Source organism: Ictidomys tridecemlineatus, chromosome 1 (genome assembly GCF_052094955.1).
Source record: "Ictidomys tridecemlineatus isolate mIctTri1 chromosome 1, mIctTri1.hap1, whole genome shotgun sequence".
NCBI lineage: Eukaryota > Metazoa > Chordata > Mammalia > Rodentia > Sciuridae > Ictidomys > Ictidomys tridecemlineatus.
In genome coordinates, this window is record NC_135477.1 from 126,112,907 (window position 1) to 126,129,468 (window position 16,562).

The window sequence follows — 16,562 nt, forward strand, 5'->3', positions numbered from 1 at the left end:
TAAAATGTGTTAAAGATGGTGAGCCAAATCGTGAAGGGCAAGGCTTCACTCCAAGTGTTTTTATTAATTTGATGCTCATTAATTTTGTTTACCTTGACTCTTGGAGAACAATAGGTTATTATAAAGAGAGTCCAGATTTGAGAGTCAGCTGACAATACTGAGTACTAGGAAAATACCCCCGGATTAGCTACTTGGGTAATTTAGTATGCTTTCTTTGAACAGTTTGCAGATGTTATTGTGAGTAAATTTAGCATACTTAAAATGAACTCTTCTTAATGTCTTTTATATCCCACAAAGGCCAAGATGATGAAACCTATATTTTTAATATTTTTATGCTGTTCTTAGTGATTGTGAAAGGATGAACCATATGTATGTGAATATAGATATCAGATATATAACTATGTCTATATAAAAAACTGATGGGTTATAGGCAAGCTAGTGTAAGAATTTAATTCTGGAGGCCCTTGTAGTTTGTTCTTCTATCCAGTAGTCTACTTTTAGGAATTTATCATAAGGGAATTGTGGTTATGTACAAATAGTGCCTAAGTATTCTCATTGTAGCACTCTTAGTGAAATGGGAAGCATGTAATTATTCAGTAGTATTTTGCTTGTCATTAAAAACGTGTTCTTGGGCTGGGGTTGTAGCTCAGTGGTAGAGTGCTTGCCTCTCATGCATGAGGCCCTGGGCTGGGTCCCCAGCACCACATAAAAAAAACAAATAAAAATAAAGATTTTTAAAAAAAATGTTCTTTTTAAATTTCTTTTTTAGTTGTAGATGGACACAATACCTTTATTTATTTATTTTTATGTGGTGCTGAGGATCGAACCCAATACCTCTCACTTTACCACTTTACCACAATGCCAAGCACTTTACCACTGAGCTACAAATCCAGCCCCTAAAGTCATGTTCTAAAAGATTGTTGACCAATATGGGGAAAATTTGGGGATTAACTATTAGTTTAAGAAAAGATTAGGTACCCCCAGTAATCCCAGTAACTCAGGAGGCTAAGGTTGCCGGTTTGAGGTCAGCGAGGGCAATTTAGTGAGTCCCTGTTTGAAAATAACAGGGTAAGGATGTAGCTCAATGGTAGAGTACCCCTGGGTTCAGTCCCCAGTACTAAAAAAAAAAAAAAAAAAAAGATTCAAAACTACATATAAACTTGAAATGAAAAGTGCATTGTTAGTTGTAGGTAGCAGAATTCAAGTTTTTAATTGTTTTCTTTGTATCTCTAACTTTCAGTGAACAAAATATTTTTAAAATCAGACTTTTTACCTCAAATTATTTTATATATTAAATATCTGTTTTAAAAACATGGAATATATAAAAATATAAATAAAATTTTATGTATTTTAAATATCAAAATCAATTCAGAAACAATTTTTATAAAGAGAATCTTTGCTTATATGTTTTTTACCTCACAGAGATCTAAGGATTATTAAAGATCTTTATGAAGAATTCCATTAAGTATTTTAACATTGCAGGTTTGTTCAGCAGCTGAAAGTTATAAGTCATAAAGCTTACTTAAAGGGCACAGGGCAAGAACTAAGGTACATTAGTTTATCTCTGGTTTAAAGAGACATTTGACAGGTTTCAACAAGGGAAGTTATTTTCCTAAGTGTTTGGAATATTTGGACTTGATGTTGGCATTTTTCAAGTAGCATGCATCAATTAACTTGCAGAGTGTTGAATTGTGGTAGTGTGGTTTATCCATTATACTCAGTGTTACATGATGGAACTTTGTTTTTTTTCCCTTTCCTAGTTGTAAAGGTAATACATGGTTCTCTCAATTTGGCTGCAAGTGACAGATAAATAACTTGAACATATAAACATGTATTTTCTTCCTTTTCAAGAAATCATGAGGCAGGGAGTGTTTTTGTCAGGTTTTCATTGCTGTGCCCAGAGTACTTGACAGGAACAACTTAGTGGAGGAAAAATTTATTTTGGTTCACTGAATCAGATGTCTCAGTCCATGGATGGCTGACTCCATTGCAGTAGGCCCATGTTGAGGTAGAACATGATGGGGGAAGGGCATAGGAGAGGGAAGCTCCTCCCCTCATGGCCAAGAGGAAGCACAGAGATAAGGACTGCTGGGCACCTTTCCAAGGCATGTCCCCACTTACCCACCTATTCCAGCCACACCCCACCAGCCTATTTAAAGAAGGATGGACTGGTAAGGTTATAGTTCTCATAATTCACTTGCTTCCAGACATTCCTGCATTAACACAAGGAGGTTTGCCCCTGCCTCCCTCCCTGGCATGGGGGCCGGGGAGGAGGAGGAGGAGGAGGAGGATGACAACTTCATACCCAGAAGTTTGAGAAATGGTTAATTCAGAAACTTAACTACACAAGGTCTTTCTGTTATCTTGGGCATTTTTCCTCATGGTATTAGGGTGACTGGAGCAATAACAAACATCATACACAACCTCTAACAAGAATGCACAAAGGCAGAAAAGTAAGGATACTACCTTTCTTTCTTTCTTTTTTTTTTTTTATTGGTTGTTCAAAACATTTCTTATGCCAGCTGTTAAAGTAGGGAAGAGAAGAAAACCTTTCCAGAAAGTATTCTACCTACTTCGCCAGCCACCATCACTCCCAACCAGTGATGTACCTTCATGCACCTTAGCCAGAAGTGTCTTATGCCCATTTCTAAACGAATGTCTTTAAAGGAAACAGAGTTACCATGACTGAATTAAACTAATCATGGTTTGGCCTCTGAGCTAAGAATCACATGTGGTTGTTATTGCTGATGTAAGTCAGGATTTGTTAAAAAGAAAAGAATCTTATCTATGTACCTACCTACCTATTTTTGGTACTGGGAATTGAATCCAGGACCACTTTACCACTGGACTACTATCTCCAGTCTTTTTTTTTTTTTTTTAAAAAAAAAAAAAGCAGGGCCCTACTAAATTGCTAAGGGTGATTGGATTATAGACATGTGCTACTATGCCAAGCTTGTTAGGAAATTTCTTTATTTACATAAAAGTTCATACATATGCATAATTTGAAGACTCAGACTACTAATTTACCCACTACAAGTCTCCTGTTTCATTCTCATTTTCCCTTCATTAGACACGTTTTAGCTTTTTAGCTGATTCTTGTAACGTTTTTTTCACTTCTGCTTTTAGTGTTTCTTCTTTTTTTAAGTTGTTATTTTATTTATTTGTATGAAGTGCTGAGAATTGAACCCAGTGCTTCACATGTGCTAAGCAAGTGCGATACCACTGAGGCACAGACCCAGCCCCTACCTCCCCAATTTTGAGACACCTGAGTACTTCCTCTGTAATATAAAATTTCTCAAATACAGTTAGCTTTTCCCCATAGCTTCTCTCTCTCTTTTTTTTTTAAGAGAGAGATAATTTTGTAAATATTTATTTTTCAGTTTTCGGTGGACACAACATCTTTATTTTATTTTATGTGGCTCTGAGGATCAAACCCTGCACCCTGTGCATGCCAGGCGAGCGCATTACTGCTTGAGCCACATCCCCAGCCCTCCCCATAGCTTCTCAAAAGAGTTTTTTCTCATCTTTTTGAGTGTCTGAAAAACATATTTCAGTTTCACTATACATTCAATGATAACTTATAGTGAGGCAAGTAATTTTCTTTTGTGTTTACCAGAACAAAATTTATCTTATCTCTGAATTTAATATTTGGAAAAACTTTTCTGTATAATGCTTCAGTGGTTGCCATTTATCAGACTTTGTTTTAAACACTTTAATAATGTAGATTTTTATCATATTTACTGTCATTATCTATCACAAGTGATCAGGAAGTTACTTTTTCTGCACATTCTACTGTGTAGAAGGTTCTTCAGATAAAAATGCAGTTTTGGTAGATTATAGGCATGTGCTAACTTGTGTGGCGGATTTGACAGTTTTAAGTGTGATGATTATTCTTTATGTGGGACAGTCTTTTGCAGACCTTTTTAGCCCCTAGCTCCTTCTTATAAATGCCAGTAAAAATTTTTTTTAGTACCAGGGATGGAACCCAGGGGTGCCTAAAAACTGAGCCACATCTCCAGCACTATTTTATTTTTCATTTTGAGACAGCATCTCATCAAGTTGCTTAGGGCCTTATTTTTTCTTTAATAGAAGTGGTAGCGTATTATATAACATTCTTCCATATGTTCTTTTTTTTTGTACTGGGGCTTGAATCCAAGGGCGCTTAAACACTGAGCCACATCCTCATCTCTTTTTACTTTTTATTTTTGAGATAGGTTCTTGCGAAGTTGCTGAGAGTCTTGCTCAGTTGTTGAGGCTGGCTTTGCAGCTCTCCTGCCTCAGCCTCCTGAGCCACTGGGATTATAGGCATGCATCACTGTACCTAGTCTTGCGTATGTTCTTTTCATTTAATACCTATGAGATTATATGAGATTGGTCTATACTAATATATATGGTTCAGTGTTAGGTGATAATATATATTAAGATGTATTTAAGCAGAAAGACACATAAAATAAGTGTTAAGTATTAAACTAGTTCACAAAAATACCATGACCTTCTAAAGGCTCAGAAGAACCTAACCCTGTATTACCTCTAGAAGCACTGGTTTGGTATGCTCATTCAGTGTTTGTAGTAACTTTTTAGAATATAATTACCCAAAAAACAAGAATTGTCAGTAGTTTTATCACCCAAATGTGCATTTCTAAACATTGTTGTATTATTTTGTCTTTTAATTTCTTTTTTTTAGTTGTAGATGAACACAATACCTTTATTTTATTTAATTTTATGTGGTGCTGAGGATTGAACCCAGTGCCTCATGTGTGTTAGGCAAGCACTCTACCACTGAGCCACAACCCCAGCCCTGTCTTTCAGTTTTATGTGAGTGCAGTCCCACAGTATGTATTCTTAGGATTTTGATTCTTTTGTTTATCATGATGTTATTTAACATAAGTTGGCTATTTTTATTGTTTTATATTATTCATTTGTATAAATATGCCAGTTTACTTTTATATCATTCCACTGATAGCTATTTGGTTTATTTTCACTTTATGACTTTTATAAAGTGTTGTTGTGAGCATTCTTGAGATGTCTTTTACTGCATATGTTCAAGCATTTCTGCTGGATACATGTGGAACTGCTGAGTGAATCACATCTCTTTTAGATTCTCACCAGTTATGTTATGTGTTCCTGACTCAATGTCATCAGAACATACTTTATTGTAATTTGCTATTCTTATTTGTTATAAGTTAGTTGGTGAGAATTATTTGTTAGTGTCAGACAGCATACAACTTAAATTTCTAGTTCTTCCTTCAAAATATGTATACAGTATAGGTAATGCCTTAAAATTCCTTTTGGAGTACAGAACCTGTGGCCTTTTCTGGCTATAAAATTAATATACTTAAGAATTTATGTAATACAGCAGTGAACAAAAGAAGCATTGAAAGCATCTATGAATTGGGCTGTGTGTTTAAATGATAGAGTAAAGGCAAAGGATATCTGCTGCACACATTGCTCAAGGATGGTAAATGTATCTTTGGGGGTCATTTTGATGCATTATCTTGGTATGTCCTCAAGTCAGAATGTTTCCTGTCAGGTTTTAAGCATTTAGCCCCCGAAAGGAATTTTTCCTTAGGTCCACATGTTCTTTGGAGATATTTGACAAATGCTTCATGAGGTTTTTTTTTTTTTTTTTTTTTTTTTATTGGTTATTCAAAACATTATAAAGATTGCAGAATCACATCGGTTACACATCCACATTTTCACGTAATGCCATAATAGTAACTGTTGTATTCTGCTACCTTTCCTATCCTCTACTATCCCCCCTCCCCTCCCCTCCCATCTTCTCTCTCTACCCCATCTACTGTAATTCATTTCTCTCCTTATTTTTTCTCATTCCCCTCACAACCTCTTATATGTAATTTTGTATAACAATGAGGGTCTCCTTCCATTTCCATGCAATTTCCCCTTTTTTCTCCCTTTCCCTCCCACTCATGACTCTGTTTAATGTTAATCTTTTCCTCCTGCTCTTCCTCCCTGCTCTGTTCTTAGTTGCTCTCATTATATCAAAGAAGACATTTGGCATTTGTTTTTTAGGGATTGGCTAGCTTTACTTAGCATAATCTGCTCTAATGCCATCCATTTCCCTGCAAATTCCATGATTTTGTCATTTCTTAGTGCTGCATAGTACTCCATTGTGTATAAATGCCACATTTTTTTTTTATCCATTCATCTATTGAGGGGCATCAGGGTTGGTTCCACAGTCTAGCTATTGTGAATTGTGCTGCTATGAACATTGTTGTGGCAGTATCCTTATAGTACGCTCTTTTAAGGTCTTCAGGGAATAGTCGGAGAAGGGCAATAGCTGGGTCAAATGGTGGTTCCATTCCCAGCTTTCCCAGGAATCTCCATACTGCTTTCCATATTGGCCGCACCAATTTGCAGTCCCACCAGCAATGTACAAGAGTACCCTTTTCCCCACATCCTCGCCAGCACTTGTTGTTGTTTGACTCATAATGGCTGCCAATCTTACTGGAGTGAGATGGTATCTTAGGGTGGTTTTGATTTGCATTTCTCTGACTGCTAGAGACGGTGAGCATTTTTTCATGTACTTGTTGATTGATTGTATGACCTCCTCTGAGAAGTGTCTGTTGAGGTCTTTGGCCCATTTGTTGATTGGGTTATTTGTTTTCTTATTGTTTAATTTTTTGAGTTCTTTGTATACTCTGGATATTAGGGCTCTATCTGAAGTGTGAGGAGTAAAAATTTGTTCCCATGATGTAGGCTCCCTGTTGACCTCTCATTGTTTCTCTTGCTGAGAAAAAACTTTTTAGTTTAAGTAAGTCCCATTTGTTGACTCTTGTTATTAACTCTTGTGCTATGGGTGCCCTATTAAGGAATTTGGAGCCCGACCCCAACAATATGTAGATCAGAGCCAACCTTTTCTTCTATCAGACGCATAGTCTCTGATTTGATATCAAGGTCCTTGATCCATTTTGCGTTGACTTTTGTGCATGGCGAGAGGAGGGGATTCAGTTTCATTTTGTTGCATATGGATTTCCAGTTTTCCCAGCACCATTTGTTGAAGATGCTATCCTTCCTCCATTGCATGCTTTTAGCCCCTTTATCGAATATAAGATAGTTGTAATTTTGTGGATTGGTTTCTGTGTCCTCTATTCTATACCATTGGTCCACCCGCCTGTTTTGGTACCAGTACCATGCTGTTTTTGTTGTACAGTTTGAAATCTGGTATTGCTACACCTCCTGATTCACACTTCCTGCTTAGAATTGCCTTTGCTATTCTGGGTCTTTTATTTTTCCATATGAATTTCATGATTGCTTTATCTATTTCTACAAGAAATGCCATTGGGATTTTGATTGGCATTGCATTGAACCTATAGAGAACTTTTGGTAATATCGCCATTTTGATGTTAGTTCTGCCTATCCATGAACAGGGTATATTTTTCCATCTTCTAAGATCTTCTATTTCTCTCTTTAGGGTTCTGTAGTTTTCATTGTATAAATCTTTCACCTCTTTTGTTAGGTTGATTCCCAAGTATTTTATTTTTTTTGAGGATATTGTGAATGGGGTGGTTTTTCTCATTTCCAGTTCAGAAGATTTGTCGCTGATATACAGGAATGCCTTAGAATTATGCGTAACTTCATGAGGTTTATCAGAGATTTTTTTCATGGACAAACCAGAGTGAAATTAGAAAGAACCCCTTCTGTTATGTTTGTCAGAACTGTACACAGTTTTGCAATCTAGTACCTTTGATAGAAAAGCTATCAGAGTAATTAAGCACTCACTTTCATGAAACTTTGAATCCTTTTTCTCTTGTCTCTGTTACTTTGTCTTTAAAATGAAACTTTTGCCTTCACACTGAAATTTGCTGAGGAAAAAAAAATGTTAAGAAACTAGTACGAAGAAGCCCATTTGAAACAGAGCAGTTTTACCTTTAGTTAGGACATATGTGTCTAATTAATGCTCATTGAATAGGTAGATGGACTAGGGAGTACTTGTCATTGAATAGCACTTTAGAAGAGGAAATGGGAAGAGCTTTATTAAAAAGTAAATAAGGGGCCCTAGCTGTAGCTCAGTGGCAGAATACTTGCCTGGCATGTATGAAGCACTGGGTTCAATCTTTAGCACAACATAAAAACAAACAAACAAATAAATAAATAATTATTTAAAAAATAGTAAATAGGCTGTAAGACCTGCAGTGAAGTGAATGGACACTAGATTGTTTCCTTTTTTTTCCCTTTTCTTTTCTTATTCTTTTTTACAGTACTGGGGATTGAACCCAAAGTCTTATATATGCTAGGCCAGCACTCTACCACTGAGCTATATATCCTTGGCCCTTTTTAAATTTTTATTTTAAGACATGTTACTCAGGCTGGCCTTGCATTTGCAATCCTCCTGCCTCAGAATCCTAAGTAGCTAGGATTATAGGCATACACCACTGTGCCTGGCTCTTTGATTCACCTTTTTAAAGAATTAGATACTTTAAGATATGAATCTAAATTTGTACCCATCAAAATCAAAGGTTAATAATCAAGAAAAGAATATTTATCATTCTCATCATGACTTATATAGAAGAACAACTATATACATCATCCCAATTGTGATAAGTGGTAAAATTTACTGAATTATATAGAAATGGTGGACTGTCCAAGACAGACCAGAACAAATTGTTCTAAATAAAATGGACTTCCTTCTTTCTAGATTGTGGACTCACCTTAACAGATTTTCCCCCAGATCATTATACTTTCTAAATAATATAGAATTTGACAAAATCATTACAAATATGATGCAAAATTACATGTTTTTCTAAAATATATTTTAGGCTGCAAACCAAGGGTCAAAGTTCAAAGACCGTCGGCTACAAATATCATGGCACAAGCCCAAGGTACCATCTATATCCACTGAGACCGAGGAAGAAGAAGTCAAGGAAGAGGTAAATTCAATGATTGAATGATTAAGACTTGAATTAGATCACGTCACATTTCCCAATTAGATATTTTCCTTCACACTAAATAGTACAACTTTAAAAATACACACACACACACACACACACACACATACACATATACATGCACATATGGTGTTTTTCATGCTTTTAGTTAGATCAGTTTAGAAATAATAATCAGTCTTAAAATACTAGAAAATTGATTTTGCTGTATTAATATTGGTTTTTCTTTACTTTTTTCTTTTTGTTTGGTAATGGAGAGATTTAAGCCAGAGGCACTTTATCATTGAACTACATCCCCAGCCCTTTTTATTTTTTTATTTTGAAACAGAGTCTCACTGAGATGCTCAGGGCCTTGCTAAATTGCTGAGGATTGCTTCAAACTTGGGATCCTCCTTCCTCAGACTCCTGAATTGCTGGATTACAGGCATATGCCACTGTGCCTGGTTTACTGTTGTGTTTCTAATTCGTTTATTAAAGTGAACACTTAAGCTGTGTTGCAAATTATTTCTGATTCATCATAATCTTGGCTTTAAAAGATGTCAAGAATTTATAATTGATTAAGTGTCTTCTGACTACATGGGTAATTTTATATAGCAGAAGTAGAAACCCTCACAACAGAAAGAAAGCGAAGACTTAGTATTTTAGTAATGTTTGTGGCTACTTTGTGTCAAATTTTAAATTCTCATATATGATTTGGAATATCAAGTGTCATGGGAGATTAATGTATTTATTCCTTACAAATAATTAGATAAACATAACAGGAAAAATTTAGTAGTTTGACCATTTATTTCCTCAAGTTAATGGAATAAAATTAATTTATCAGAGACATTGCTCATAGATATTTTTAAATTTTTTTCTACCATTCACACACATAGGTATTTATTTTCCTGATGATAATTAGAATGAAAATATATTAAAATTAGCAGAGGAGAATTTATATTCTTCTAAAAAGTGTTTGGGGAAAGGGAGAAAGCTTGGTTAACAAGTATAAAGTCACAGCTAGACAGGAAGAATAAATTCTTGTGTTCTATTACTCAGAATGATTATAATTAAAAATGTCATACAATTCAAAATAGTTAGAAGAAAGCATTTTGAATGTTGTCATCACAAAGAAAGAAGATCTTCTGAGATAATGATAATCTGAGTGCCCTGAGTTGATCAATATATGATGTTTGGGATTGGGATACAACTCAGTTGGTAGAGTGCTTGTCTCACATGCACAAAACCCTGGGTTCAGTCCCCAGCACATAAAAAAAAAGATGTTTGAATGTACCAAAACATCATACTATACTCTAAAAAGAGTTACCAGCCTGTTCAATAACGAACAATTTTGGGTGTTTTTTGCCCTGAGAGATAACTCTTGAGTATATCACTTGTAAATATAGCCTGGGCTTTGTATACTAGCCTGTTTCTCCATTGGCCTAAAAAGTATTTAATGTTTTAAGCAAATTTTACCCTCTCTTTCTTCAGGAAACAGAAACCTCAGATTTGTTCTTGCATGATGATGATGATGAAGATGAAGATGAATACGAGTCTCGTTCATGGCGAAGATGAAATCTGATGCAAGCTGTATAATTTTTAGGAATATTGTTTAGAAGAACAACTTTTTAAAATTATTTAAAGAAGTCAATGAGCCAAAAAAAATTTTTTTTATTTTTCTTTTCAACACAGTAGATTTAAGGACAGCAAGTTTGCTATTTAAACACATCTCATAATTGTACATGATATTAAAGCACCAAAGGCCTAGTGACTTTTATGCAGTTGTGAAGATCCACAGGAATGACATGGATAATCTCTAGAGCCTTATTTTCCACACCACCTGTTTTTGTTGCTATTGGTGTTGGATTATGATGTAAATGACAGGGTGTTCAGAAATTTTATTTTGGATTATAATCTGATAAAATTTCATTAAATGTCAAAATCGCCTGGAATCTCTTAACTCTCAGCTATTATGAATGGGTCGTCAGACAGTAGGAGATATTTGTAATTAAAATACCCTTTTGCTTTCAAGAGTTGTCTTGGAAGAAAAGTAAATTTAATTTTTTTACTGTGGAGCAGCCCAATTTGTATTCACTCTCAGTTTTTTCAGGGTTTTTATGTGCAGTAGTGCTATTTCAGTGAAAATCACAACAAACTCTGTTCTCAAATGCTACAAGGCAATGGTAGCTAGCTACGAGGTATTTCTATCCTCATATTAACTCCTAAACTTTTCCTGCTGCTGATCTTTGCTTTGATATTTAGTGAATTGGTTCAGTTGATCCCTTTTTTTAAAAACTCGAAATGTAAAAGGCTTTCACCTGTTCACCCTTTCTCGTTCCCTGTTTTCTTCCTGTTGCCTTTTTAGTCATAGGTGTGACTTACCCATTATTGAGATGAGTGATTTAGTTGGGCCATCAAGAGTCATTTCCCAATAAAAAGTTTTAAAACACCACCTTGATAAATAAGTGATATTTTGATAAATAAAAGGGGAGAGTCACCAGCTTCTCCCCCCACCCCTTAAAGGTTCAGTTTAGTTATAGTTAGACAAAAGGGTTAAAATGTGTCCGAAATTCTTTTCCTAAATTTAAACCATGATGGTGAGGTGACTGGGGGTAGGATGGGGGTTGGGTAGGAGACTGGGTATGCTAGTAATAAATGGGAGTCATAACTTGACTTTGATCAGATGACCTTATATTTTCGTAATTTTGTAGCTTGTTGCTATCCATGAACATATGCATCCTTTAGTAGACAGCTTCCTTTACTGTGTGCATTTTTACTGTACACTGTATAGTATATCTGTTAAGTAAAATATATATGTAAATTTATGTCCTTGTGTTCTAAATGTTAGATGGAAAAGCAGAGGAGCAACACTACACTGTATTGACCCCTAGGGAAATAAAATGATTAATGTACATAGGATGTTACTTTTTCAAGGATATACACATCTGTGTTTTTATATGTGTGTGGTGTGAAAATTTGAAACCTTTTGGCTTCAGAAGGTTCTTGGTGATCACTATATCAAGGATTTTGTTTCCTGAGGTAAAGATTTGTTTCTGAAAAGAGAAACTATTCACTAAGAAACTTAAAACCTTCAGGACTCTAGATTTACGTAGCTTCAAAAAGTTAAATCCCATGTTCTGATCATCCTTTTCCTTCTACATATTTTCCTGGAATGATGTGTCAAACCAGGGTCATTTATAAGTTCATGTAATTTTCCCTTAATAATAAGGACTTCCTCTTTCTAGGTTATTGTTATATTTCTGATAACACTGAAGCTAAAATAAGCTTATAAAAGAAGGAGAACATTAGAATGGGGTACCTAGAATAAGCAATCTTGCTCCTTACTCCTCCATCATCTCTAATGAAATTTTCTTGATGTCTGTGGCTCAGTCAGTATATATTTTGAAAGATTCATTGTGGTGAATATTTTGAGTCCTGACAATTTAAACGTGATAGAGGGAACAAAGGATTTATATATTTTTTGTACAAAGTTTTTTCTTAAACTGTATAATTTTGTAAATAATTTGTTTGGTTTTTTTTTCTTTTGTGTACTAAAACTACCAGCGTATAGATTTCAATAAGAATTGTTGTATTTTTGTATTTGGAAACTGAAAATTACAGTAAATTAATGGAGCTGTAAGAAAATTTTCAGTAGACTGACAGTTCAACAGAATGAGATTCCTTTTCATATGATTTTTTAACTTCAAAGTTGACATCTTAACTGTACTCTCACTATAGAGTGAGTTGAGGATTTCTTTGACTTTTAGTTACTGGGGGCAGGGGATGAAAGAGAAGGGTGCTAAAGTGAAGAACAGATAGATAGTTTTTTTCATTAAGATTTGAGGTCCTTTCTATAAGACTTCATTTTCAGTGTACCTTAAATAGAACTAAAAAATATTAAAATGTCCTAAGAATTCTAAAACATGCTTGATTCTCAAAAATGAATTCAGAACATGAATTAATTATTATAAAATTTAAGATTAGTATTAAGTAGTTGAATACACACACACACACACACACACACACACACACACACACACACACACCACACACTTTTTCCCCTTTGGGAATTTTTTTACTGGCACCCTCTCCAACTCTTAGAATTCTCTAAAAAGCAAATAACTACCGTGACTTTTTTTTCTTGACACCTTTATTTACATAAATAATATACAGCATCAAGGCAAATTCTGCTGTTCTTCTTAATGTGTAGTTGATCAGCAATAAAAGCCATCAATATGGCTAGGTCAGGTTGAGTTACTGGATTTCTGCCCAAGCCTAAAAAGGTAACCTTAAGGAATACAAAATTTATCTCAATTTCTTCATGTCATATTGGGAAAATATTGTCACCAGCTAAGATAATAAATTGGAAAACAGTCTTGTTAAAGTGAAAAAGGTCCATTATGATGGATCATTATTTCAAAAAAAGAAGAAAAAAATCATGTGAAAAGGAATAGTGGTTCCTCTTGATGTATAGTATGCCTGTATTATAGTTTTTACAAAATTGTGAACTTGTGTAATAGTAAAATAGGAGATATTGTTGAATTTCTAACTGTTTATACATTTAAATTCATATATGTAATGTTTGTTTTATTGATTACAATCTGAATTTCTTAAGAAGCATGTTGACTTTTGCAATAAAGATGCAATATGGAATGGTTCACAATTGGGGAAAAAAAGAAAAAAAATGAAAGTATTACAAATTTAAAAGAATTCGGAAAATTTATGAACCATTCCAAAAATTATAACAATCACCAAAAGAGCTGTAATTCTGGCTTGTTCTGGAAAGAAAGAATATGCGTGTGTATGCTTGCTCATGAGAGAGTGTGAGCAGTAGGTATGTATGTGTGCTTTCTGTTGGGTTCAAGTATATGAACGAATGTTATTCAATATGAATTTGGGTTCAGAGTCACTGGCTATTAAAAGTCCAGGAGAACAACTCCCTGAACAGGGTAGTCTAGAGAATGAAAGAGAAGTATTAAAGTGCTCCTTGTAAGTGACCGTTGATAGCCATATTTTTTTGGTCATGGATAGATGTTAGTATCCCAGATACAAAGCACAAACAATATTATGAAAACAGTTATATTATTGTGAAGATATTCACTTTGTGTGCCAATAATAGGAAGGACATTTTCCTTATGTAGAACAGGAAAAAGAGAAAGAATACCTAGAAGAGATGACTTAAAAGATATTTAAGTTCTAAATGTGATGAAGATTTTGTAAGGATTAACTAGAGAAGGCAGTGATCTTACACACTGAGGACTGGGTGGTGATGGGAAAGGGAAGGAGGAATATTTCACAGGGATTCCTATTTTCTCATTTAAAAAATTGCTCTTTTTAAAATTCTCCTTAAGTGTATTGTTTGGAAGGACATTTATAATTTTCAGCTTATTCAGGAAAACATTAAGTTTATTTCATTCTTTTCAAATAAACAAATTTTATTTGTATTGCATGTATTATGTAAATGGCAAATAAGCTTTATGTGGCCATTTGTTTTGAATAGATCCTATCCTACGTATATGTATAATAAAATTCTGGGGCCTTTTGCAGGGAGCAAGGTTCCGAACATAGTTATATCTGTTTAACATGTCAAGGGGCTGGGGTTGTGGTTCAGATGTTTAGCGCTCACCTAGCACATGGGAGGCCCTGGGTTGGATCCTCAGCACCACATAAAAATAAATAAGTAAGTAAAGGTATTGTGTCTAGTTACAACAAAAAATAAATATTAAAAAAGAAGACAAGTCAAATGTTTTACTAGGACGGCACTTTCCTTAATAGAAACTATTGATTTTATTGATGATTTTACTGGTTTTTGAGGTAATTGTGCTAAAGCCAAGGACACATTTTGAACTTCATCATATTACCTAGTCTGGATTTAGTTAACAGTAAACAGATATGACTGTATATATCAACATATGGATTTTTTTTTTTCTGGTACTAGGGATTGAACTCAGGGGTGCTCAACCACTGAGCCATATCTCCATTCCTTTTTCAAAATTTTTAATTTTGAGATGTCTCACTAAGTTGCTTAGGACTTCACTAAGTTGCTTGAGGCTGGCTTTGTATTTGTGGTCCTTCTGCCTCAGCCTCCTGAATCACTGGGAGTACAGTGTGCCATCATACCCGGAAACTTGGAATATTGAGTAAGAGTCAAGGTTGCCTGAGGCCAAATGGGACCTACATTATACTGTAGAGCAGATGGGCTCATTTGTACTTTTTGTTATTTTTAAATTTTTCTGTTTTTAAATTGGTATATTATAGTTGTACACAGTGATGGGGATTTGTTGTTACATATTTGTATATACACACAATATAACAATTTGGCCAATATCGTTTCCCAGCACTTTGGAATTGTTTTTAATCTCAAAGACCTATGTAAGGGGCCAACCATCACTGACCAAAAAAACAAAACAACAACAAAAAAAAAACTACTATGGTATTATGAACTATCCTTCATTTATGTTAAATTGCTTTTGTGAAGAGATCTGCTTTCAGTAGGATCATCTATCTACCTTTTGGCCCCTTACCTCTTCTGCAGTCAACCTTAGGTTAACTAAGCCTTTCCAGCATTCTGAGTTAGGTGACTTGATACAGGTGAAATTAAGGTCAGACTAGTGTTTTGTTGATTATTTGCAATATATTTGGTTTTTGGTGGTTGTGGAAGTCATTAAGTATGACAAACATTGCTATTTCTGTGTTTATGTTAAATTATCTTTTGGTGAAAGAGCAAGAAAAGTCAATCTAATAGCTTGTTTTGGATGAAAGTAAGCTTTCATTTTTTATGTTAATTTTATAACCACTTTATGGAGTTCTGCTTTTTTTTTTAACTGATGATTGAACCTAGAGTTGTTTACCATTGAGTGACTTTTCCAGCCAGTTTTATTCATTTTAAAAAATATTTTTAAAAATATTTTTTAGTTGTAGATGGACACAATTGCTTTATTTATTTATTTTATGTGGTACTGAGGATCGAACCCAGTGCCTCACTTATGCTAGGGAAGCTCTTTACCACTGAGCTGTAACCCCAGCCCTTATTATTCATTTTGAGACAGGGTTTGATTAAGTTGCTGAGAGTCTTGCAAAGTTGCCCAATTTGGCCTCAAACTTGGAATCCTGCCTCTGCATCCTGAGTTGCTGGAATTATAGGCTTGTACCACCAGGTTTAAGAGCCTGTAGGGGGCTCCAGAAGACAGAATTTAGTCTTAGAGCAGTGACTGAATCTTCACAGCAAGTTGCAATGAGACGTTTCATATTATAATCCAGTTTATAGCACACCCCAAACAAGTTTACCATACAACATTTAGGCTTACTACCCAATAAACAGTTGGGGTCTTATTCTTTTAGATAAAAATTCTTATCTGTATCCACTTTTGGACTTTCAAGGTTTTAGTTTGGAAATGAGTGGCAGGATGGGTTGAATTTTTAAATTACTGTCTTTTTCACTGAGAAATTATAAATACTATTTTGAGTATAAAATAAGTCTGTTGCTCAGAAAAGTGGTCTGGAGTCTAAAGTTGGTCCTTAGTCTACAAAATGAAAAGGCATACATTAATTTCTCTTTTATTTTTATGTGGTACTGAGGATCGAACCCAGTGCCTCATGCATGGTAGGCAAGTGCTCTACCTCTGAGCCACAACCCCAGCTGCATTAACTTCTTAATTACTTGATACTCTTTCTTGAACC

At 34.8% G+C, this 16,562-nt stretch overlaps 1 protein-coding gene across 4 annotated transcripts in view; it reads left to right on the top strand.

Moving 5' to 3' along the window:
* Rbm27 (RNA binding motif protein 27) overlaps nt 1-13,639 on the top strand; it is an 81,095-nt gene extending 67,456 nt beyond the window's left edge. For all 4 annotated transcript variants that reach the window (XM_078047238.1, XM_005324205.5, XM_078047240.1 and 1 more), the window contains 2 exons: nt 8,778-8,888; nt 10,374-13,639. In XM_078047238.1, the coding sequence (XP_077903364.1) occupies nt 8,778-8,888; nt 10,374-10,457 (195 nt within the window). In that variant the 3' untranslated portion in view covers nt 10,458-13,639. The remainder of the gene's footprint in view (nt 1-8,777; nt 8,889-10,373) is intronic.
* The last annotated feature ends 2,923 nt before the right edge of the window (nt 13,640-16,562 follow it).